At 43.5% G+C, this 26,393-nt stretch overlaps 3 protein-coding genes across 3 annotated transcripts in view; all 3 read right to left on the bottom strand.

Annotated features, from left to right (window-relative positions):
- Positions 1-2,488: 2,488 nt before the first annotated feature.
- LOC143206130 (histone H2B) lies at positions 2,489-2,860 on the bottom strand. Its single transcript, XM_076418999.1, has one exon. The coding sequence runs from the start codon at positions 2,858-2,860 to the stop codon at positions 2,489-2,491; it is 372 nt and encodes a 123-aa protein (XP_076275114.1).
- A 4,865-nt stretch (positions 2,861-7,725) lies between these two features.
- Positions 7,726-26,393, bottom strand: part of LOC143206134 (histone H2B) — a 36,800-nt gene continuing 18,132 nt past the window's right edge. Inside the window, exon 2 of the mRNA XM_076419003.1 lies at positions 7,726-8,262. Within this exon, the coding sequence (XP_076275118.1) occupies positions 7,826-8,197 (372 nt within the window). The 5' untranslated portion in view covers positions 8,198-8,262 and the 3' untranslated portion in view covers positions 7,726-7,825. The remainder of the gene's footprint in view (positions 8,263-26,393) is intronic.
- Positions 10,930-11,301, bottom strand: LOC143206131 (histone H2B). Its single transcript, XM_076419000.1, has one exon. It carries the CDS (start codon positions 11,299-11,301, stop codon positions 10,930-10,932), a length of 372 nt encoding a protein of 123 aa, XP_076275115.1.

Genomic DNA, 26,393 nt, shown 5'->3' with positions numbered 1-26,393 from the left:
AAATATATAAAGCGACAAGGAAACCTCGTACGAGAAACGTTTCGTGATTTTTTATTTTATTCTCGCTCGGAGAGCAGAGAGCTATCGCAAAATGTGTTGCTGTTTTATGAACGTTCCGATGAAAAACCGATACGTCCATAAAAATAATAATTCCAATCGCATATGAATCGTGGATCATCTTCTTCTAACGAAGCCGAATGTTCCCGCCGAATTCGCGATCTCGCAGTGATACCGTCGTCGTCGTCGTACGCTTCCCGATATATCGAAAAAAACCGACCAGGAAGAACAACGAAACGACGATACAAAATCGCGAGAGCGTTACGAATATATAATAACACGACGAAATACGCTTTTTATTTAGATAAATAAAAAAATACGGTTCGGATCTTATATATTAACATATAATATGTAATACCACCTTCGCTGATCAAAAGCCACTCGGTAAAAGTGTCACAGCGCCGGTCGACCCGACCCGTCGTATCCGTCTCTCGTATCGCCCCACGTAGAAGCGCACACGATTTAAGCGCGGGTCTCTCGCCAGCTATCGGAAATGTATGGGTGTTTTAGAACAGATCGTTTATACGGACGTTGCGCAAATTTTTCGTTTTTACGTCTGCCCGTTCTCGTTATTATCGGAATGTTCCGATGAATAAACTTTAGCTTTAGACAACGTGAACTTCTAAAGCAATAATTTTAACCTCTCGTGTTAATACGTCCTCAGGCCGTTTCTAGACTGCCGATCACGTTCTTTAAAAGTCGGAAAATTCCGATCCATAAAATTATGCTAGTAGAATGTAAAGATCCTTCATAGGATGGATACTGTCACATATCGATACGGCGATCGGAGTAAAACTGTTCTCACGTATTTCAGGACATTTTAGGTTGTTACGTCGGCCCGTTCGTTATTATCGGTATATACCTATGAATAAATGTTTTGCTTGTAGAACGTAAGATTCCAAAAGAATGATTCGCCGAAACGATGGTGCACCCTTACGATCGGATATTTGCCGCTTATTGGCCATTTTCTATAATTCATCCGTTAGATATCGTTTATCGACTACGGATAAGGTTTTCCGATATCAGAATGTTCCTAAGGATGATTCGAAAGTGATTTGAACGAAGAATTTGATAGAATGAATCCTTTATTTATCCATTGAGTACAGGGTACGGAGTGTCTGCGGGGTCAGCTAATATATTATATTTCTCTCTCGACGTAATGGTAACTCGAAGTCCGAACCGCGCTCATGAAGCTCGGTTTCAATCCAATCCATGTTGGTCGGTTCCTCGAGAGGAACGCCGTATCTTCGCGGTCGACCGCCTAATGAATCAGGTGGTAAAAGTCCAAGCCCAGCGCGGCAACGGCAGGCGCGTTCAACGTTTTAACTGCCAATTCTACGGTCATTCATCGGCCAACTGTAAAGCCACTCCGGCCTACGTCAAGTCCCAAAGACAGAAATTCCCCGCCGAAATGCACCAACTGTTGAGAACCATACACCGCAAATTACTCGGGATGCAAGTGCCGACCTACTCCAAAAACAACCAAACCCAAAAGACCAATTCCTCCCCCCACTCATGTACGGGGAACTCAAGATAACAGTCGTCTGGCTGGTCTGGATTCCACTAGAACACGAACCCGATCTCCATTGGCGAAATACTCTTCGGAACATATTCAGATGACCAAGGAGATTTTCAGGCCATTTTCAACGCCATCAACCACACAGCTATTGGAAGAATTACTATCGGCCGGGATAATAGATGAGTTGGAACTTGGGCTTATTGCTCCAAGCGAACCAACTCACTACTCCTCCAATCGACCGACAATAATTGACTTTTTTATCTATCAAAATTCGAATCAAGCCTCTGACCTGCAAGTACTCCAAGATATCGATTCTGACCACAGGCCTATCCTCCTCACCCACCATCAGCGATTTTCCACTGAGTTCCACTGTCCCCAAGCAAGGTCAACCTAGTAAACGAAAAAAAAAGTATCTTCTCTTTGACGATCCTCATTATATTAGGACGATAGTTCCATTCTAAATTCTTGATTAATTACAGTTCCTATTTGTTCATTTCGAGACGTTCCCGTGATTAATACTTATCGTGTAGAAATTAGCCACAATCCACAATTAGCCACAGTTAGGAAAAATAAATTAATTATCATATAGTCATAAACGTAATAAAAATGAATACACATATTTTCGAAGTCACTCCAGAAATACTTTACCTTATTTTTAAATAACAATCTCGGGCCGTACCATTTTTACAAAACTTATTCTATATACTTACTATATAACAGATTATAATGATATAATATAATTCAATACAATAACTACAATATATATATATATATCTGAAAATTCTGTTTTTATAAAATGTCAGCTACTGTTTAACATTTCATTTTTTAAAATGTATATCCAATTGTGGTTCTGAAAAGAACCGATTTTGCAGGTAAGTAGTAATTGAAACACACATAGGTATGTGAATTAATTTACTTAGAACTGGTATATTTGGTGACTGCTTTGGTACCTTCGCTAACGGCGTGCTTAGCCAACTCACCGGGTAACAATAACCTAACGGCGGTTTGGATTTCTCTGCTCGTGATCGTTGATCTCTTATTGTAATGGGCGAGACGCGACGCTTCGGCGGCTATCCTTTCGAATATATCGTTCACGAAAGAATTCATGATCGACATGGCCTTGCTGGAGATACCCGTATCGGGATGAACCTGCTTTAAAACTTTGTATATGTAAATCGCATAGCTTTCCTTCCTCCTGCGCTTCTTTTTCTTGTCGCTCTTAGAGATATTTTTCTGGGCTTTTCCGGCTTTCTTGGCCGCCTTACCGCTTGTCTTCGGTGGCATTTCGAAATAAAAATCCCGACGTCTCACGTACCTCAAAGAGTACTTAACTAAAAAAATGCCTTTAATTCTAGAACTTATAACATTCGAAGGAACACTTCTAAGCCCCGCCCATAGCCCGAGTTAGAGTCTGATTGGTCGCGTATGATATAACGAGTTTGGCTCGCGGACAAAATTCCAGGCCGATCTGTAAGAAATTTCCAGTACCGTTTTTGATTTAAAGGTGAGCAGTATCTAACAACGATCGAGATTAACATGTCCGGACGTGGTAAAGGCGGAAAAGTGAAGGGAAAGGCGAAGTCTCGTTCCAATCGTGCGGGATTACAATTTCCTGTCGGTCGTATTCACCGACTTCTAAGGAAAGGAAATTATGCCGAACGCGTAGGGGCCGGTGCTCCCGTTTACTTAGCTGCCGTAATGGAATATCTGGCGGCCGAAGTTCTCGAGTTGGCGGGTAACGCCGCTAGAGACAACAAGAAAACAAGGATTATCCCTAGGCATTTACAATTGGCCATCAGAAACGACGAGGAATTGAATAAACTGTTATCTGGCGTTACTATTGCCCAGGGCGGCGTCTTGCCTAACATTCAAGCAGTATTATTGCCTAAAAAGACAGACAGCAAAACCAAATAGATAACGCAAACCGTTTAAAGTTTTGCATACGCCCTTTAATATCGGTCCTTTTCAGGGCCAACAAAATCGTATAAAAAAGAAGTTAGAATACGCGTTCTTATTAAAGAATAAATATTAACTAGAAAATTTATAAATAATCTGATCTGTACTGAATATTCCTTTATTACTGTTTTAGAGTATCGATCGATCGGTTCCCTAATTAGTTACGGCTCTATCTAGAAAATAATCATTTAAGTAATAATAAGATAATAAATAAATTATATAAATATTCTTTCTTTTATAAAGTTATATTGTGGTTCTGAAAAGAACCGTTTTTTTTTTCTATTAAAAAAATACGGTCTTGGACGAACGTATTTTTTAGGGAAGTCGTAGCACGTCCAGGAGTGTCGGGATATTTGTAATTTTCAACTCCGTGTCTTCTTGATCTGACGATGAAATGTGTCGCCTGTTTAATATATCGTCATACGTAGTAGAAATAGTTTTATTTCTTTTTCTTTGGTGATACTGGTTTTTTAGTTTTCGCACCTTCACCAGCGGCAACACGAACAGTTGAGGTCGTCGTCTTAGCACTTTTCGGTTTAGGCGCCTTGGGCTTTTTCGTAGGTCCGGCTTTATTAGATTTTTTCGCTTTGGAAGGCGATTTCGGGGATCTTGCGGCCGTGTTGCTTTTTGCTGCTTTCGAAGATGAACTATTAGCGGCGGCATTGGAAGCGGACGTAGTCGTGGCGGCGGTAGATTTCTTTCCTGTTTTCTTTTCGACGGCTTTTTTGGCAGAAGCTTTTTTCTCGGCCAAAGTTGCAGATTCACCTTTCTTACTTTTAGCTGTGGTTTTCTTAGTTGAGGCGGAGGCGGCGGTCGTCTTTTTTTCCGTTTTCTCTGAGGTTTTTTTGGCAGACGCTTTTTTACCACCGGCTGTCGTAGCTGTCGCGGCACCTCCTACTGGTTTTCGTTTATTTTTCTGTCCGGTTTTGGCAGTGGCCGTTTTTCTTTTCTTCGTACCTGCGGCTGTCGTACCTCCTGCTTTACGTGCCGAAGCCGCTAATTTAAATGATCCGGAAGCTCCTTTGCCCTTCGTTTGTACCAAAACACCCGAAGCGATCCACGTCTTTATATATTTCTTTATAAAGGGCGATAATTTGTCAGCATCCACTTTGTAATTGGCCGCTATGTATTTTTTAATAGCTCTGAAGGAAGTTCCGCCTTTCTCTTTCAATCCTTTAATTGCACTCGTTACCATATCAGCGATCGGAGGATGACTAACTTTCGATTTAGAACTCTTCGCCTTGCTCGAAGTGGATTTTTCTTTCTTCCCTCCTGCAGACGAACCTGCGCTACCGGCTGTAGCTGATGCGGCTCCCGTAGCCGACACCGAAGATGAATTCGACCCGGCCGGTGTGCCTGTTGACGATGCGTTAACAACGGCGGCGGAATTTCCTCCACTCCCTTGATTCGACGAAGGAGAAACCGCTTGTCCGCTAATATCGACGTCCGACATTCTGATATAATTTCTTAATTTTCTTATAAGAACGTTCTAATCACGATTCGTTTGACAAAGTTACGTACGTGCGTATGCTTCTCGTTCGCGTATTTTAACTGTCTGACGGTCGCTCTCATTTAATGCGTACCCTATATGATATGAGCCGAACGGAGGACTGAACGGTCGAGCGCGAACGACGTTCCATATTCCGGCTTCGTCGAAACGTTCATCGAGCTTGGAACCGTTTACTTATTTCTCATATTAAATACATAAATCCTTTAGAATATCATACGATTTATGTTCGAGGCGTTAAAAGATAAAACGTAGTAGAAGTAGCAAACTTTACCAATAAATTTTACGTTGACTATCGTCTTAGAAGGAAGCACAAAATCAAGCGTTGCTCTCGATTCCGTCGAAACTACCAATTTACATTCGAGTTATAGACTTTCGGTTATAACTATGAAAATATATCTTTTCAAATCTACGTCCCCCGATATATCGTCTTTTGATATAAATGCAATTCCGTACAGATCTAATGCTATTATTGGAGAAACGAGACATATTATTCCTAATTGATGCGGTACAGATTGTTCGTTGTCCAAAACGAATCTATATCGAAACGTACCGTTGTCGAATTAACTGTAAGAAAACAATGACATGAAAATTAACCGATCCTATACTAATATACTTCTTATTTAACGGTTTCTTAACACCATCCGAACTCTGGGTTACAATCGAACGTATCGGGTGAGCAACGATATCGAGACGTCTATAAGAATATCGTGTCAAACCCTTCTGTATCGATACAATGCTCATATATATTATAGTATATTTTGCTTCTTTAGTTGAAATCTGTTTTCATAAATAGTTATCTAAAGTCAATAAATACATGGAACGCGATCTCCATACATACGTGCGTAGAACTACCGTACCTTCTTTGAAATCTTAAGGATTCTCCAAGCTCATCGACGCGAAGTTTATCTCGGAGTATTTTCTCTCTAAAGGAAAACTATATTAAAGCTTCAACGAAGATTCGGTATTCGATTGTTCACCATCATTTACATTCTTGTCATTAACCTAACATTTATTATGAAATCTTATTTTAAACTTTATCTATCTTTTTATATTACGATCGTCTATTATAATGCAGTATATTTGTTACTTTACAAGTAAATCTTAGATGAAAGGAGCAGATATTTAATAAAATTTAACGTCATCTTAGTCCATTTTCGAATAATAAATTTCTTTTTTTATGCTAGTAAATTTGTGGCTCTGAAAAGAACCGTTGTTTTCTTTAGTTGAATAGATACGTTGTTCTGTTTTAATTGGTCAGCATATATAATACTTTATTTAACCGCCAAATCCGTATAGGGTTCGTCCTTGGCGTTTGAGGGCGTATACTACATCCATGGCAGTAACGGTTTTCCTTTTGGCGTGTTCGGTATAAGTGACGGCGTCTCTGATAACGTTTTCCAAAAATACTTTTAATACACCTCTGGTTTCTTCATAAATTAGACCGGATATACGTTTAACTCCACCCCGCCTAGCCAATCTTCTGATGGCGGGTTTCGTAATACCTTGGATATTATCACGAAGCACTTTACGATGCCGCTTAGCGCCTCCTTTTCCCAAACCTTTACCACCTTTACCTCTGCCCGTCATGATTTATTCAATTTAGTATTAAAAGAAAGCAAATTTATAATCGAATTGTGCAGCGTACACCTCGAATACTACGGGTAACTATTTCAATTTCAAATCCTACCATGGGTTTTGTTGAGTTCGAATCGGGTCCCGCCCACAGATGCTAGCCGGACCAATCAGAATATCTTCACACATTATTAAAAAGGGAGATTTCTTTGACACCTTCGATCAGTTTCCAAAAGTTCGTTGGTGCTTGCGCTTGTAATTCTTCCTACACGTTTGAAGTCAGACCCGTTTAGACGATGGCTCGTACCAAGCAAACTGCTCGAAAATCAACCGGAGGTAAGGCTCCCAGAAAACAATTGGCTACTAAAGCAGCCAGGAAAAGCGCTCCCGCTACCGGTGGTGTTAAAAAACCGCATCGTTACAGACCCGGTACGGTCGCTCTAAGAGAAATCCGACGCTATCAGAAGAGTACCGAATTATTGATTAGGAAATTGCCTTTCCAACGATTGGTTCGCGAAATCGCTCAGGATTTCAAGACCGATTTACGTTTCCAAAGTTCGGCAGTGATGGCTTTGCAAGAAGCTAGCGAGGCCTATTTGGTTGGTCTCTTTGAAGACACCAATTTGTGTGCGATCCATGCTAAACGAGTAACTATCATGCCTAAGGACATTCAATTAGCCAGACGCATTAGAGGCGAACGTGCATAAATGCTACGGCTGTCCTATATTAAGGTCGTTTTTTGTATTTATATGAAAAAAAAAGGTTCTTCTCAGAACCACCAACTTCTATTAGAAAAAAGAGACATTGATATTTTTTCCGTTTATATGACGCTTTAGTTATAATATTTGTGAATTGAATTTAGAATATTATGCTCACAAATATATTGTGAATATTGAGGAATCCTTAGTAATAAGGTGTGAACACCTGCTGGATTGACTTGAAGTTTATATCACGATAAGAAAGGGGTATCACATATACTGTTATTATGTTACCGTAAAGGAATGAATATATAAAATAAAATATTTTTTTCTGGATATTTTAACATTTTTATGAACGATTACTATATTTTAATTTATTTGACTTCGTATATATCCTATCTTCTTAACAATAGTTTATTTCTTTTTTTCTTCTTTAAACATTTTGGGGCTCTGAAAAGAGCCGTTTTCCACCCTTCATATTATTATGATCACCTTCAAAATAATATATTTCGTTTACTTAGAACTGGTATATTTAGTGACAGCTTTGGTACCTTCGCTAACGGCATGCTTAGCCAATTCACCGGGTAACAATAACCTAACGGCGGTTTGGATTTCTCTGCTCGTGATGGTCGATCTTTTATTGTAATGGGCGAGGCGCGACGCTTCGGCGGCTATCCTTTCGAATATATCGTTCACGAAAGAATTCATAATCGACATGGCCTTGCTGGAAATACCCGTATCGGGATGAACCTGCTTTAAAACTTTGTATATGTAAATCGCGTAGCTTTCCTTCCTCCTACGCTTCTTTTTCTTATCGCTCTTAGAAATGTTTTTCTGGGCTTTTCCAGCCTTTTTTGCCGCTTTACCGCTTGTCTTCGGTGGCATTTTAAACGAATGAGATTCGCGACCTACCCATACAGCAAAAGATAAAAGACTAAACCGAAATATACCTATAGTCGTTTAATTATTTGATAAATGACGCTACACTTCTAAGCTCCGCCCATTCTTGGCGTTATGTCGTAGAAAGCTCTGATTGGTCGAGTAGGAAACGTACTAGTGTTTTGAGAAGTTGCCGAATAAAAGCTATTCGCTGGACAGTTCACTGCCAGTTGTTCATTCGTTGTCGAAAGGACGTGAGCGTTGTCGCCATTAGTTTTTCGGTTATTTTTAGTTTAAAAAAGTTAGCAATACAATGTCTGGACGTGGTAAGGGTGGAAAAGTGAAGGGAAAGGCGAAATCTCGTTCCAACCGAGCGGGATTACAATTTCCTGTTGGCCGTATTCACCGGCTTTTAAGGAAAGGAAATTATGCCGAACGCGTAGGGGCCGGTGCTCCCGTCTACTTAGCTGCCGTAATGGAATATTTGGCGGCCGAAGTTCTCGAGTTGGCAGGTAACGCCGCTAGAGACAACAAGAAAACAAGGATTATCCCTAGGCATTTACAATTGGCCATCAGAAATGACGAAGAACTGAACAAACTCCTCTCCGGTGTTACTATAGCCCAGGGCGGCGTTCTACCAAACATCCAGGCCGTATTGTTACCGAAAAAAACAGATAGTAAAACCAAATAAGTTACATGAGCCTTAGGGTTTTTGTGTCGTACAAAAACCTTTTAACTATCGGTCCTTTTCAGGACCACCAAAATAATAAAACAAAAAAAGAAACTTAAAATTAAAACTCATATTATGACTTGCACTTACTAATTATTTAAAATATTCTAATAAACAGTTTAAGTACTTTAAAGATTGTTTTTTGGGTGTGTAAGATAAATTAAGAGACATTCCAATACCAATAATTATCGTTTTATTAAACAACAATTAAGTCGAAATAATATGAAGGATTTATTTCTAGCGGTTCTCCTTTAGTAAAATCGAACCGTATTATAACATCGCGCCTTGTATATAATCTATGTAATTAACGATGAATTTAAGGGGCGGTCTATTTATTAAGTATAGAGTTTTAGAATCCAAACCCTCAAATAATTAGGGCCAGTTATACTTAAATTATTATTTTAAATAAAATTATGATGATTGTAATGATTGAAAGATTATCCTTAAATCCTAATAGAGCTTCCGTTTTTTAAATATCGATAAATTTGTGGTTCTGAAAAGAACCGTTGTTTAATTTTTCTAAAATTAATTTTGAGGGTCACATTTCACGTTAGTTCGCGAATAAAATGTGACTTAACCTCCAAACCCGTATAATGTACGTCCTTGACGTTTCAAGGCGTATACTACATCCATTGCGGTAACGGTTTTTCTTTTGGCGTGTTCGGTATATGTAACGGCATCTCTGATGACGTTTTCCAAAAACACTTTTAAAACACCTCTGGTCTCTTCGTAAATCAGACCAGATATACGTTTTACGCCGCCTCGTCTAGCCAATCTTCTAATGGCGGGCTTCGTAATACCTTGGATATTATCACGAAGCACTTTACGATGCCGCTTGGCTCCTCCTTTTCCCAAACCTTTACCACCTTTACCTCTGCCGGTCATCTTTTATCGAACCTAATACAAAAAAAATAAATGATCTCGAATAAGTAGCGCGCTCACAACACGAGTGCTACGGACAACTGTTGTCGATTACATTCAATCAGCCCGGTTTTGTAGACTTAGGATTGAGTTCCGCCACTGGCACAAAACGGACCAATCAGATTAGATAACATGTTATAAAAAGGACTCTCTGATTTTATGACCGAATCAGTCCGAAAGGGGTCGCCGTCGTTTGCGTTTGTTAATTTTTCTCATTACCTCTATTTTAAAAATATGGCTCGTACCAAGCAAACTGCGCGAAAATCAACAGGAGGTAAAGCTCCTAGGAAACAATTGGCTACCAAAGCGGCCAGGAAAAGCGCTCCAGCTACCGGTGGCGTTAAGAAACCACATCGCTACCGACCTGGGACGGTCGCTTTGCGGGAGATTCGTCGTTATCAAAAGAGCACCGAATTATTGATTAGGAAATTACCTTTTCAACGATTGGTTCGCGAAATCGCTCAAGATTTCAAGACCGATTTACGTTTTCAAAGTTCGGCGGTAATGGCTTTACAAGAGGCCAGCGAAGCTTATTTAGTTGGCCTTTTTGAGGATACTAATTTATGTGCGATACATGCAAAGCGAGTAACCATCATGCCCAAGGATATTCAGCTAGCCAGACGTATCAGAGGCGAACGTGCCTAAACTTTATTTTCTATCATTTATAATACTCTACTTATAGTCGTATTTTGCAACAAAAAAAAAACGGTTCTTTTCAGAACCACCTAAATTTAATCAAAGAAAAAGAAGATAATTCAATTAATATTCTTTTATCGATATTTATATAAACCACTAAAAGAGTTATGGATTTTTATCTCAGAGTTATATTCGACTACATGTTAGTAATTAATAACAGTCGGTGTACTTATACGCATTGTTTTTAAAAACTAAAGAAAAAATAATGTAATCACTAATAACCAAAGAATAATAATATACTGTTGATAACAAAATTTGTATTTCAATATTGGATACTACAGCTGTATAATATATAAAATTAATTTTTTTAAGATTATTTCTTTTTTTATTTATCTAAATTGTGGCTCTGAAAAGAACCGTTTTCTCCTTTATGATATTCAAGGCTTATGGTTTACTTAGAACTGGTATATTTAGTGACGGCTTTGGTACCTTCACTAACGGCGTGCTTAGCCAATTCACCGGGCAGCAATAATCGCACGGCAGTTTGGATTTCTCTGCTTGTGATAGTAGATCTTTTATTGTAATGAGCGAGACGGGACGCTTCGGCGGCTATCCTTTCGAATATATCGTTCACGAAAGAATTCATGATCGACATGGCCTTGCTGGAGATACCCGTATCGGGATGAACCTGCTTTAAAACTTTGTATATGTAAATCGCATAGCTTTCCTTCCTCCTGCGCTTCTTTTTCTTGTCGCTCTTAGAGATATTTTTCTGGGCTTTTCCGGCTTTCTTGGCCGCCTTACCGCTTGTCTTCGGTGGCATTTCGAAATAAAAATCCCGACGTCTCACGTACCTCAAAGAGTACTTAACTAAAAAAATGCCTTTAATTCTAGAACTTATAACATTCGAAGGAACACTTCTAAGCCCCGCCCATAGCCCGAGTTAGAGTCTGATTGGTCGCGTATGATATAACGAGTTTGGCTCGCGGACAAAATTCCAGGCCGATCTGTAAGAAATTTCCAGTACCGTTTTTGATTTAAAGGTGAGCAGTATCTAACAACGATCGAGATTAACATGTCCGGACGTGGTAAAGGCGGAAAAGTGAAGGGAAAGGCGAAGTCTCGTTCTAACCGAGCGGGATTACAATTCCCTGTCGGTCGTATTCACAGACTTTTAAGGAAAGGGAATTATGCCGAACGCGTAGGGGCCGGTGCTCCCGTCTACTTAGCTGCCGTAATGGAATATCTGGCAGCCGAGGTTCTCGAATTGGCGGGTAACGCCGCTAGAGATAACAAGAAAACCAGGATTATCCCTAGGCATTTGCAATTGGCCATCAGAAACGACGAAGAATTGAACAAACTCCTATCCGGAGTTACTATAGCCCAGGGCGGCGTTCTGCCAAATATCCAAGCTGTATTGTTACCTAAAAAGACAGATAGCAAAACTAAATAAAACGAATGTAACCTATTTTATCATCAAATATCGGTCCTTTTCAGGACCACCAAGACAGTTGAAAAAGAGAATTTTATTATTTTAGCTTAAGTAGTAAAATAACAGGCATAAGTTTTAATTTTGAGAGGTTTTGTGATATACGACAGAGTTACGACGATATTTTATAGATCGCAATACTTTTGACAATACCTTTCTCTGAATCTTCGTGCATGCAGTCTCTTCTTAATGAGAGTATTGAACAATATCCATTTTATTGTATCGATATCGTATCTTTCTAATTTCTCATTCATTTCATTAATTATTTCCTAATTGTTATGATCGGATTTGCAAAGATTAGGATTTCTGTATATCGAACCGGTACATGTCAGCTGTATTTATGAGGTTATGTTATTTGTTCTTAGAATTTGATGTGATCAATTGAAAATGAGATGAAAGTTGCTTTAATTTATCGTTTCGGACCGACTATTAGTGCCGTGTCATCGTTTGGAGATTACTATGGAACATAATTGTGCGACGAGTTATGATAGACTGTCATTTATTGTTGCGACTGGATTTGGTGGTCTCCAGCTATATATGCGTTTATTATTTATAATTGTCGATCCGATTCACTACCTACTAATTCTATATTGTGAATTTTTAGTTTAATGATCATGTCCTTACTGTTGGACCAACACCCCACTTGGATGCATTGGTACGATGACTGTCTCCGTAGGAAGGCCATGCATGACAGTCAACCCATGTATTTCTTTTCATTAGGGTAGTTTATACAGTAAGTGTCTATTTATTGACTATAGGGTACCAATTAGTTACTTCGTATGGTTACCTTTAAGGTAATTGAATGATATTGTTGCTTTTAGTGAGCAACTAAATGACATTGAGAGATTTGACCGGATGTTAGTTTGAAGATGTTTATATATTCCATGCAACAATCTTTCGCTTATTCCGAGTTGCTGCGGTTATACACAGTTACTGACTTGCCCCTTGACATCCTCTCGGATGTGCACTTCCTTTGAGGATTATCCGTGATGACCTGTATTGCCTTATATAATTAGCATTTTTGAGTAAGTTTGAAATCTAGGTGAGAGTGCCGTTTATGTATGTATATGTTTGTTAATCTAGTGATTTATCATAGGTTACTTATTGTTGTTATTGCAATTTAGGTTAGATTGTTTCGAAGAGCCTTCCTTGATGTGAATATATCTCTTCCTTTGTTTCGACTGTGGGTGAATTCTGATGCTTAGCTAAGGATATTTTATATCATATTCTATTTATATCATTAATTTAGAATAGAATAGAATATAATATAATACAATTTTCAAAGATTTTTAATGATATTCTTGACAATTTTACGCTTCTCTATATTTGAAAATCCTATTCTTTGATTGTCTTGGTTCTCGCTAGATGGCGCGCGCCGCCTGATTTCTTTCTCTACTTTATGTCGTTGGATATTGTTTTCGTCTCTCATTCATTAGAATTGACGTACACGCATTGGAGGTTATGTCTTCGTTCTGTTTAAACGTTTTGTTTATTTTTATTTTGTTATTGTTGTGTTTTTAGGTTTTCTTATGGATTAGACCGATCTTATGTGATTTGTCGACCTGTGACTTGTTTGTTTTACCCCCTCGCACCACTTGGAGGTTATGTCGGACACCATCTGTGTCACTAGATTGTACTTTTGTATGAATATTTCGTATTATTTCAGGGTGAATTTGACGCCGTAGATATGTTTTGATATTGTTTAACCACTTTTATTTCATTTTATTTTGTTGCTAGTCACCTTCCAATTAAGATACCAGCGGTGTATTTACATTTTTTGTATTTTTTAGGTTATCCGTGTCCAGTTCCCCTGACAGAACTGGTAGAGCCGACCGTGATCAATCTGGAAATCACATGTCCGAAGCTATCCGCATCAACCTGCGGTTCCTCTGCACTTGATGACCGAACGCCAACAGGCCAGGATTCTACCTTTGCTTAAGTACTTTCGGATATGTTGAATACTACATTTGTTTATATTAGACTTATCTGCTCGAAGTTTATTAGTTAGATGACTTATATGTTTGATTTGCAAGGTATGAGGTCTATTGAGATAGCGACCCCGTAGGACGGTGCAGTAACTTCGTGATTGTGTTTCATATTGTTCAATCATTCCTAATGCCAATCATCCTCCCATCGGAATATCAATAGTCTAGTTATGATTTTTAATGTTTTAGGTTAGGGAGTCTTGGCAGAGTTGACGGAACTGGCCGTGTCCGAGTGGTGGAATGGACAAAGCACCCTGGGACCATTGCTACTATGAGTTTGCCAATTTTCCACACTACAAGATGAGCATTATTTGTCTTTCTCTATGATTAGGACTATCGCTGAAACAGTAGTCCTAGCAAGTCCTACTCCCCAAGCGGAGAGAAGTTAGGGGGGCAGTAGGAATCTCGTTAATCCATGCACGCGCCTTCCTGATATGTTCGGGCATAGGCTGCGGTTGTCAAGGCGGTGGTAGTTAGTCCCGCCGTTTACCCCGCGCTCGGCATCTCGATCCTTCTCTGAACGGATGCGAACGCGATCTGCTGAGCTGGTCTTTCCTGCGTAAGTATATGGACATTTTGAAATGTAGACTATCTGTCTATGGCTCTGGTGCTTGTTAAAACTCCGAGCTGGTCTTTCCTGCGTAAGTATCGGGGACGGTTCACGTACGGGTCTCCGAGCGCCTGTTCGGTTCCGTCGCGGCAGTATTGCGTAAAATTTTAGATAAGGACAGTGGGAATCTCGTTAATCCATGCACGCGCCTTCCTGATATGTTCGGGCATAGGCTGCGGTTGTCAAGGTGGTGGTAGTTAGTCCCGCCGTTTACCCGCGCTCGGCATCTCGATCCTTCTCTGAACGGATCCGAACGCGATCTGCTGAGCTGGTCTTTCCTGCGTAAGTATATGGACATTTTGAAATGTAGACTATCTGTCTATGGCTCTGGTGCTTGTTAAAGCTCCGAGCTGGTCTTTCCTGCGTAAGTATCGGGGACGGTTCACGTACGGGTCTCCGAGCGCCTGTTCGGTTCCGTCGCGGCAGTATTGCGTAAAATTTTAGATAAGGACAGTGGGAATCTCGTTAATCCATGCACGCGCCTTCCTGATATGTTCGGGCATAGGCTGCGGTTGTCAAGGTGGTGGTAGTTAGTCCCGCCGTTTACCCCGCGCTCGGCATCTCGATCCTTCTCTGAACGGATCCGAACGCGATCTTAGTTAGGGACATTTTGAAATGTAGACCATGAGTCTATGGCTCAGGTGCTTGTTAAAGGTCTGAGCTGGTCTTTCCTGCGTAAGTATATGGACATTTTGAAATGTAGACTATCTGTCTATGGCTCTGGTGCTTGTTAAAGCTCCGAGCTGGTCTTTCCTGCGTAAGTATCGGGGACGGTTCACGTACGGGTCTCCGAGCGCCTGTTCGGTTCCGTCGCGGCCGTATTACGTAAAATTTTAGATAAGGACAGTGGGAATCTCGTTAATCCATGCACGCGCCTTCCTGATATGTTCGGGCATAGGCTGCGGTTGTCAAGGTGGTGGTAGTTAGTCCCGCCGTTTACCCGCGCTCGGCATCTCGATCCTTCTCTGAACGGATCCGAACGCGATCTTAGTTAGGGACATTTTGAAATGTAGACCATGAGTCTATGGCTCTGGTGCTTGTTAAAGGTCTGAGCTGGTCTTTCCTGCGTAAGTATATGGACATTTTGAAATGTAGACTATCTGTCTATGGCTCTGGTGCTTGTTAAAGCTCCGAGCTGGTCTTTCCTGCGTAAGTATCGGGAACGGTTCACGTACGGGTCTCCGAGCGCCTGTTCGGTTCCGTCGCGGCAGTATTGCGTAAAATTTTAGATAAGGACAGTGGGAATCTCGTTAATCCATGCACGCGCCTTCCTGATATGTTCGGGCATAGGCTGCGGTTGTCAAGGTGGTGGTAGTTAGTCCCGCCGTTTACCCGCGCTCGGCATCTCGATCCTTCTCTGAACGGATCCGAACGCGATCTTAGTTAGGGACATTTTGAATTGTAGACCATGAGTCTATGGCTCTGGTGCTTGTTAAAGGTCTGAGCTGGTCTTTCCTGCGTAAGTATATGGACATTTTGAAATGTAGACTATCTGTCTATGGCTCTGGTGCTTGTTAAAGCTCCGAGCTGGTCTTTCCTGCGTAAGTATCGGGGACGGTTCACGTACGGGTCTCCGAGCGCCTGTTCGGTTCCGTCGCGGCCGTATTGCGTAAAATTTTAGATAAGGACAGTGGGAATCTCGTTAATCCATGCACGCGCCTTCCTGATATGTTCGGGCATAGGCTGCGGTTGTCAAGGTGGTGGTAGTTAGTCCCGCCGTTTACCCGCGCTCGGCATCTCGATCCTTCTCTGAACGGATCCGAACGCGATCTTAGTTAGGGACATTTTGAAATGTAGACCATGAGTCTATGGCTCTGGTGCTTGTTAAAGGTCTGAGCTGGTCTTTCCTGCGTAAGTATATGGACATTTTGAAATGTAGACTATCTGTCTATGGCTCTGGTGCTTGTTAAAGCTCCGAGCTGGTCTTTCCTGCGTAAGTATCGGGGACGGTTCACGTACGGGTCTCCGAGCGCCTGTTCGGTTCCGTCGCGGCAGTATTGCGTAAAATTTTAGATAAGGACAGTGGGAATCTCGTTAATCCATGCACGCGCCTTCCTGATATGTTCGGGCATAGGCTGCGGTTGTCAAGGTGGTGGTAGTTAGTCCCGCCGTTTACCCGCGCTCGGCATCTCGATCCTTCTCTGAACGGATCCGAACGCGATCTTAGTTAGGGACATTTTGAAATGTAGACCATGAGTCTATGGCTCTGGTGCTTGTTAAAGGTCTGAGCTGGTCTTTCCTGCGTAAGTATATGGACATTTTGAAATGTAGACTATCTGTCTATGGCTCTGGTGCTTGTTAAAGCTCCGAGCTGGTCTTTCCTGCGTAAGTATCGGGGACGGTTCACGTACGGGTCTCCGAGCGCCTGTTCGGTTCCGTCGCGGCCGTATTACGTAAAATTTTAGATAAGGACAGTGGGAATCTCGTTAATCCATGCACGCGCCTTCCTGATATGTTCGGGCATAGGCTGCGGTTGTCAAGGTGGTGGTAGTTAGTCCCGCCGTTTACCCGCGCTCGGCATCTCGATCCTTCTCTGAACGGATCCGAACGCGATCTTAGTTAGGGACATTTTGAAATGTAGACCATGAGTCTATGGCTCTGGTGCTTGTTAAAGGTCTGAGCTGGTCTTTCCTGCGTAAGTATATGGACATTTTGAAATGTAGACTATCTGTCTATGGCTCTGGTGCTTGTTAAAGCTCCGAGCTGGTCTTTCCTGCGTAAGTATCGGGAACGGTTCACGTACGGGTCTCCGAGCGCCTGTTCGGTTCCGTCGTGGCAGTATTGCGTAAAATTTTAGATAAGGACAGTGGGAATCTCGTTAATCCATGCACGCGCCTTCCTGATATGTTCGGGCATAGGCTGCGGTTGTCAAGGTGGTGGTAGTTAGTCCCGCCGTTTACCCGCGCTCGGCATCTCGATCCTTCTCTGAACGGATCCGAACGCGATCTTAGTTAGGGACATTTTGAATTGTAGACCATGAGTCTATGGCTCTGGTGCTTGTTAAAGGTCTGAGCTGGTCTTTCCTACGTAAGTATATGGACATTTTGAAATGTAGACTATCTGTCTATGGCTCTGGTGCTTGTTAAAGCTCCGAGCTGGTCTTTCCTGCGTAAGTATCGGGGACGGTTCACGTACGGGTCTCCGAGCGCCTGTTCGGTTCCGTCGCGGCCGTATTGCGTAAAATTTTAGATAAGGACAGTGGGAATCTCGTTAATCCATGCACGCGCCTTCCTGATATGTTCGGGCATAGGCTGCGGTTGTCAAGGTGGTGGTAGTTAGTCCCGCCGTTTACCCGCGCTCGGCATCTCGATCCTTCTCTGAACGGATCCGAACGCGATCTTAGTTAGGGACATTTTGAAATGTAGACCATGAGTCTATGGCTCTGGTGCTTGTTAAAGGTCTGAGCTGGTCTTTCCTGCGTAAGTATATGGACATTTTGAAATGTAGACTATCTGTCTATGGCTCTGGTGCTTGTTAAAGCTCCGAGCTGGTCTTTCCTGCGTAAGTATCGGGAACGGTTCACGTACGGGTCTCCGAGCGCCTGTTCGGTTCCGTCGCGGCAGTATTGCGTAAAATTTTAGATAAGGACAGTGGGAATCTCGTTAATCCATGCACGCGCCTTCCTGATATGTTCGGGCATAGGCTGCGGTTGTCAAGGTGGTGGTAGTTAGTCCCGCCGTTTACCCGCGCTCGGCATCTCGATCCTTCTCTGAACGGATCCGAACGCGATCTTAGTTAGGGACATTTTGAATTGTAGACCATGAGTCTATGGCTCTGGTGCTTGTTAAAGGTCTGAGCTGGTCTTTCCTACGTAAGTATATGGACATTTTGAAATGTAGACTATCTGTCTATGGCTCTGGTGCTTGTTAAAGCTCCGAGCTGGTCTTTCCTGCGTAAGTATCGGGGACGGTTCACGTACGGGTCTCCGAGCGCCTGTTCGGTTCCGTCGCGGCCGTATTGCGTAAAATTTTAGATAAGGACAGTGGGAATCTCGTTAATCCATGCACGCGCCTTCCTGATATGTTCGGGCATAGGCTGCGGTTGTCAAGGTGGTGGTAGTTAGTCCCGCCGTTTACCCGCGCTCGGCATCTCGATCCTTCTCTGAACGGATCCGAACGCGATCTTAGTTAGGGACATTTTGAAATGTAGACCATGAGTCTATGGCTCTGGTGCTTGTTAAAGGTCTGAGCTGGTCTTTCCTGCGTAAGTATATGGACATTTTGAAATGTAGACTATCTGTCTATGGCTCTGGTGCTTGTTAAAGCTCCGAGCTGGTCTTTCCTGCGTAAGTATCGGGGACGGTTCACGTACGGGTCTCCGAGCGCCTGTTCGGTTCCGTCGCGGCCGTATTACGTAAAATTTTAGATAAGGACAGTGGGAATCTCGTTAATCCATGCACGCGCCTTCCTGATATGTTCGGGCATAGGCTGCGGTTGTCAAGGTGGTGGTAGTTAGTCCCGCCGTTTACCCGCGCTCGGCATCTCGATCCTTCTCTGAACGGATCCGAACGCGATCTTAGTTAGGGACATTTTGAAATGTAGACCATGAGTCTATGGCTCTGGTGCTTGTTAAAGGTCTGAGCTGGTCTTTCCTGCGTAAGTATATGGACATTTTGAAATGTAGACTATCTGTCTATGGCTCTGGTGCTTGTTAAAGCTCCGAGCTGGTCTTTCCTGCGTAAGTATCGGGGACGGTTCACGTACGGGTCTCCGAGCGCCTGTTCGGTTCCGTCGCGGCCGTATTGCGTAAAATTTTAGATAAGGACAGTGGGAATCTCGTTAATCCATGCACGCGCCTTCCTGATATGTTCGGGCATAGGCTGCGGTTGTCAAGGTGGTGGTAGTTAGTCCCGCCGTTTACCCGCGCTCGGCATCTCGATCCTTCTCTGAACGGATCCGAACGCGATCTGCTGAGCTGGTCTTTCCTGCGTAAGTATATGGACATTTTGAAATGTAGACTATCTGTCTATGGCTCTGGTGCTTGTTAAAGCTCCGAGCTGGTCTTTCCTGCGTAAGTATCGGGGACGGTTCACGTACGGGTCTCCGAGCGCCTGTTCGGTTCCGTCGCGGCCGTATTGCGTAAAATTTTAGATAAGGACAGTGGGAATCTCGTTAATCCATGCACGCGCCTTCCTGATATGTTCGGGCATAGGCTGCGGTTGTCAAGGTGGTGGTAGTTAGTCCCGCCGTTTACCCGCGCTCGGCATCTCGATCCTTCTCTGAACGGATCCGAACGCGATCTTAGTTAGGGACATTTTGAATTGTAGACCATGAGTCTATGGCTCTGGTGCTTGTTAAAGGTCTGAGCTGGTCTTTCCTACGTAAGTATATGGACATTTTGAAATGTAGACTATCTGTCTATGGCTCTGGTGCTTGTTAAAGCTCCGAGCTGGTCTTTCCTGCGTAAGTATCGGGGACGGTTCACGTACGGGTCTCCGAGCGCCTGTTCGGTTCCGTCGCGGCCGTATTGCGTAAAATTTTAGATAAGGACAGTGGGAATCTCGTTAATCCATGCACGCGCCTTCCTGATATGTTCGGGCATAGGCTGCGGTTGTCAAGGTGGTGGTAGTTAGTCCCGCCGTTTACCCGCGCTCGGCATCTCGATCCTTCTCTGAACGGATCCGAACGCGATCTGCTGAGCTGGTCTTTCCTGCGTAAGTATATGGACATTTTGAAATGTAGACTATCTGTCTATGGCTCTGGTGCTTGTTAAAGCTCCGAGCTGGTCTTTCCTGCGTAAGTATCGGGGACGGTTCACGTACGGGTCTCCGAGCGCCTGTTCGGTTCCGTCGCGGCCGTATTGCGTAAAATTTTAGATAAGGACAGTGGGAATCTCGTTAATCCATGCACGCGCCTTCCTGATATGTTCGGGCATAGGCTGCGGTTGTCAAGGTGGTGGTAGTTAGTCCCGCCGTTTACCCGCGCTCGGCATCTCGATCCTTCTCTGAACGGATCCGAACGCGATCTTAGTTAGGGACATTTTGAAATGTAGACCATGAGTCTATGGCTCTGGTGCTTGTTAAAGGTCTGAGCTGGTCTTTCCTGCGTAAGTATATGGACATTTTGAAATGTAGACTATCTGTCTATGGCTCTGGTGCTTGTTAAAGCTCCGAGCTGGTCTTTCCTGCGTAAGTATCGGGGACGGTTCACGTACGGGTCTCCGAGCGCCTGTTCGGTTCCGTCGCGGCCGTATTGCGTAAAATTTTAGATAAGGACAGTGGGAATCTCGTTAATCCATGCACGCGCCTTCCTGGTATGTTCGGGCATAGGCTGCGGTTGTCAAGTTGGTGGTAGTTAGTCCCGCCGTTTACCCGCGCTCGGCATCTCGATCCTTCTCTGAACGGATCCGAACGCGATCTGCTGAGCTGGTCTTTCCTGCGTAAGTATATGGACATTTTGAAATGTAGACTATCTGTCTATGGCTCTGGTGCTTGTTAAAGCTCCGAGCTGGTCTTTCCTGCGTAAGTATCGGGGACGGTTCACGTACGGGTCTCCGAGCGCCTGTTCGGTTCCGTCGCGGCCGTATTACGTAAAATTTTAGATAAGGACAGTGGGAATCTCGTTAATCCATGCACGCGCCTTCCTGATATGTTCGGGCATAGGCTGCGGTTGTCAAGGTGGTGGTAGTTAGTCCCGCCGTTTACCCGCGCTCGGCATCTCGATCCTTCTCTGAACGGATCCGAACGCGATCTTAGTTAGGGACATTTTGAATTGTAGACCATGAGTCTATGGCTCTGGTGCTTGTTAAAGGTCTGAGCTGGTCTTTCCTACGTAAGTATATGGACATTTTGAAATGTAGACTATCTGTCTATGGCTCTGGTGCTTGTTAAAGCTCCGAGCTGGTCTTTCCTGCGTAAGTATCGGGGACGGTTCACGTACGGGTCTCCGAGCGCCTGTTCGGTTCCGTCGCGGCCGTATTGCGTAAAATTTTAGATAAGGACAGTGGGAATCTCGTTAATCCATGCACGCGCCTTCCTGATATGTTCGGGCATAGGCTGCGGTTGTCAAGGTGGTGGTAGTTAGTCCCGCCGTTTACCCGCGCTCGGCATCTCGATCCTTCTCTGAACGGATCCGAACGCGATCTTAGTTAGGGACATTTTGAATTGTAGACCATGAGTCTATGGCTCTGGTGCTTGTTAAAGGTCTGAGCTGGTCTTTCCTACGTAAGTATATGGACATTTTGAAATGTAGACTATCTGTCTATGGCTCTGGTGCTTGTTAAAGCTCCGAGCTGGTCTTTCCTGCGTAAGTATCGGGGACGGTTCACGTACGGGTCTCCGAGCGCCTGTTCGGTTCCGTCGCGGCCGTATTGCGTAAAATTTTAGATAAGGACAGTGGGAATCTCGTTAATCCATGCACGCGCCTTCCTGATATGTTCGGGCATAGGCTGCGGTTGTCAAGGTGGTGGTAGTTAGTCCCGCCGTTTACCCGCGCTCGGCATCTCGATCCTTCTCTGAACGGATCCGAACGCGATCTTAGTTAGGGACATTTTGAAATGTAGACCATGAGTCTATGGCTCTGGTGCTTGTTAAAGGTCTGAGCTGGTCTTTCCTGCGTAAGTATATGGACATTTTGAAATGTAGACTATCTGTCTATGGCTCTGGTGCTTGTTAAAGCTCCGAGCTGGTCTTTCCTGCGTAAGTATCGGGAACGGTTCACGTACGGGTCTCCGAGCGCCTGTTCGGTTCCGTCGCGGCAGTATTGCGTAAAATTTTAGATAAGGACAGTGGGAATCTCGTTAATCCATGCACGCGCCTTCCTGATATGTTCGGGCATAGGCTGCGGTTGTCAAGGTGGTGGTAGTTAGTCCCGCCGTTTACCCGCGCTCGGCATCTCGATCCTTCTCTGAACGGATCCGAACGCGATCTTAGTTAGGGACATTTTGAATTGTAGACCATGAGTCTATGGCTCTGGTGCTTGTTAAAGGTCTGAGCTGGTCTTTCCTACGTAAGTATATGGACATTTTGAAATGTAGACTATCTGTCTATGGCTCTGGTGCTTGTTAAAGCTCCGAGCTGGTCTTTCCTGCGTAAGTATCGGGGACGGTTCACGTACGGGTCTCCGAGCGCCTGTTCGGTTCCGTCGCGGCCGTATTGCGTAAAATTTTAGATAAGGACAGTGGGAATCTCGTTAATCCATGCACGCGCCTTCCTGATATGTTCGGGCATAGGCTGCGGTTGTCAAGGTGGTGGTAGTTAGTCCCGCCGTTTACCCGCGCTCGGCATCTCGATCCTTCTCTGAACGGATCCGAACGCGATCTTAGTTAGGGACATTTTGAAATGTAGACCATGAGTCTATGGCTCAGGTGCTTGTTAAAGGTCTGAGCTGGTCTTTCCTGCGTAAGTATATGGACATTTTGAAATGTAGACTATCTGTCTATGGCTCTGGTGCTTGTTAAAGCTCCGAGCTGGTCTTTCCTGCGTAAGTATCGGGGACGGTTCACGTACGGGTCTCCGAGCGCCTGTTCGGTTCCGTCGCGGCCGTATTACGTAAAATTTTAGATAAGGACAGTGGGAATCTCGTTAATCCATGCACGCGCCTTCCTGATATGTTCGGGCATAGGCTGCGGTTGTCAAGGTGGTGGTAGTTAGTCCCGCCGTTTACCCGCGCTCGGCATCTCGATCCTTCTCTGAACGGATCCGAACGCGATCTTAGTTAGGGACATTTTGAAATGTAGACCATGAGTCTATGGCTCTGGTGCTTGTTAAAGGTCTGAGCTGGTCTTTCCTGCGTAAGTATATGGACATTTTGAAATGTAGACTATCTGTCTATGGCTCTGGTGCTTGTTAAAGCTCCGAGCTGGTCTTTCCTGCGTAAGTATCGGGGACGGTTCACGTACGGGTCTCCGAGCGCCTGTTCGGTTCCGTCGCGGCCGTATTGCGTAAAATTTTAGATAAGGACAGTGGGAATCTCGTTAATCCATGCACGCGCCTTCCTGATATGTTCGGGCATAGGCTGCGGTTGTCAAGGTGGTGGTAGTTAGTCCCGCCGTTTACCCGCGCTCGGCATCTCGATCCTTCTCTGAACGGATCCGAACGCGATCTGCTGAGCTGGTCTTTCCTGCGTAAGTATATGGACATTTTGAAATGTAGACTATCTGTCTATGGCTCTGGTGCTTGTTAAAGCTCCGAGCTGGTCTTTCCTGCGTAAGTATCGGGGACGGTTCACGTACGGGTCTCCGAGCGCCTGTTCGGTTCCGTCGCGGCCGTATTGCGTAAAATTTTAGATAAGGACAGTGGGAATCTCGTTAATCCATGCACGCGCCTTCCTGATATGTTCGGGCATAGGCTGCGGTTGTCAAGGTGGTGGTAGTTAGTCCCGCCGTTTACCCGCGCTCGGCATCTCGATCCTTCTCTGAACGGATCCGAACGCGATCTTAGTTAGGGACATTTTGAAATGTAGACCATGAGTCTATGGCTCTGGTGCTTGTTAAAGGTCTGAGCTGGTCTTTCCTGCGTAAGTATATGGACATTTTGAAATGTAGACTATCTGTCTATGGCTCTGGTGCTTGTTAAAGCTCCGAGCTGGTCTTTCCTGCGTAAGTATCGGGGACGGTTCACGTACGGGTCTCCGAGCGCCTGTTCGGTTCCGTCGCGGCCGTATTGCGTAAAATTTTAGATAAGGACAGTGGGAATCTCGTTAATCCATGCACGCGCCTTCCTGATATGTTCGGGCATAGGCTGCGGTTGTCAAGTTGGTGGTAGTTAGTCCCGCCGTTTACCCGCGCTCGGCATCTCGATCCTTCTCTGAACGGATCCGAACGCGATCTGCTGAGCTGGTCTTTCCTGCGTAAGTATATGGACATTTTGAAATGTAGACTATCTGTCTATGGCTCTGGTGCTTGTTAAAGCTCCGAGCTGGTCTTTCCTGCGTAAGTATCGGGAACGGTTCACGTACGGGTCTCCGAGCGCCTGTTCGGTTCCGTCGCGGCAGTATTGCGTAAAATTTTAGATAAGGACAGTGGGAATCTCGTTAATCCATGCACGCGCCTTCCTGATATGTTCGGGCATAGGCTGCGGTTGTCAAGGCGGTGGTAGTTAGTCCCGCCGTTTACCCGCGCTCGGCATCTCGATCCTTCTCTGAACGGATCCGAACGCGATCTGCTGAGCTGGTCTTTCCTGCGTAAGTATATGGACATTTTGAAATGTAGACTATCTGTCTATGGCTCTGGTGCTTGTTAAAGCTCCGAGCTGGTCTTTCCTGCGTAAGTATCGGGGACGGTTCACGTACGGGTCTCCGAGCGCCTGTTCGGTTCCGTCGCGGCAGTATTGCGTAAAATTTTAGATAAGGACAGTGGGAATCTCGTTAATCCATGCACGCGCCTTCCTGATTTGTTCGGGCATAGGCTGCGGTTGTCAAGGCGGTGGTAGTTAGTCCCGCCGTTTACCCGCGAACGATATCTCGATAAGTTAAAATTCAAAATGGTCCAAAGGTTAGGCTACTTTCGTAACTAATCGTATTACAATGCATGACCTTTTTTGATTAATGTGGTTTCTATTTAAAGCAGGTTTTACAGTTTTACCTAATTGTCAGTTTTCTGAATGTCTAAACTATTTTCGTCCAATTTTTTTGATTAATTCATTCCAATCGAAGGTTGTACGTATTATCGGTTGCGACGATACAGAATTCCATGTATCTGTGATTGATGAGCATGTCTTCATGTTCGTTGATCCTTCATTTCATTAGAACCAAATATAGTTGCCATGTGATATCGATTTGGCTCTGAATTCTCGTCATGTCGAATTGGTATTATATGGTCCCTCATAAGTAGGTGCACTTGAAGGTTCGTCAAATTATGCGGGCGTCCTCCCGCTATATTCAGGTATACATCGGAGGTTTTAATGCAGTTGTAACTGGCCTCACCGTTTAACCGCATATGATATACTGAAACGCGGATTTTATTCGCCATCGGACCGAACGGGCTCTAGAAGTACAATGCGGGTAATGATCGAATTCAGATGAATGGAATTAGTCTCCAATTCAATTTCCGCACGGGGCGATGTTTTTTAATTGTTTTTTGATAGTTCATCGCATTAGGTCTGAAAACTGTATATTTAATAGTCTCATAAGGTATAACTTATAAACGTATCTTGTGGTTCGTCTTCGAACTGAACGTACATTTAAGACAATGTTCCGAATTAAAATAGTGAATTTAATTCTGGAAATCGTAAGAAAATGTTTCCAAACATGATAATAGAATACAAAAAGAGTATAGGCTAGGTGCTTATCGGTTAAGATGAATGATATCCTTAAGTTTACACAACGTTCTGTAAAACGAATTTAGCAAAATAAAAGAGATTTACATCCCTTGTATTTGTCTTTATATACATACGCATATTATATGCAATATACTTATGTACGGAAAATGTTCCCAAGAACGAATTTAGACAAATAAAAAGGCGAATAGAAAAGATTGACATCCTCTCTATTCGCCTTTGTTATTTATACAGGCATACATAAATGCATCGTCGATGTATATCAATGCGATATATTTATGTACGGAAAATGTTCCCAAGAACGAATTTAGACAAATAAAAAGGCGAATAGAAAATATTGACATCCTCTCTATTCGCCTTTGTTATTTATACAGGCATACATAAATGCATCGTCGATGTATATCAATGCGATATATTTTTGTACGGAAAATGTTCCCAAGAACGAATTTAGACAAATAAAAAGGCGAATAGAAAAGATTGACATCCTCTCTATTCGCCTTTGTTATTTATACAAGCATACATAAATGTATCATCGATGTATATCAATGCGATATATTTATGTACGGAAAATGTTCCCAAGAACGAATTTAGACAAATAAAAAGGCGAATAGAAAGG

This window comes from Rhynchophorus ferrugineus, unplaced genomic scaffold, assembly GCF_030347505.1.
Source record: "Rhynchophorus ferrugineus isolate W39M unplaced genomic scaffold, kcgeb_rfMv2 rfM556, whole genome shotgun sequence".
In the NCBI taxonomy this organism is placed as follows: domain Eukaryota; kingdom Metazoa; phylum Arthropoda; class Insecta; order Coleoptera; family Curculionidae; genus Rhynchophorus; species Rhynchophorus ferrugineus.
This window is presented reverse-complemented; position numbering and strand designations above follow the sequence as displayed.

Excerpts from the sequence above, each read along its gene's own strand:
- LOC143206131 (XM_076419000.1), bottom strand. The coding sequence starts at position 11,301 with ATGCCACCGAAGACAAGCGGTAAGGCGGCCAAGAAAGCCGGAAAAGCC.
- LOC143206130 (XM_076418999.1), bottom strand. The coding sequence starts at position 2,860 with ATGCCACCGAAGACAAGCGGTAAGGCGGCCAAGAAAGCCGGAAAAGCC.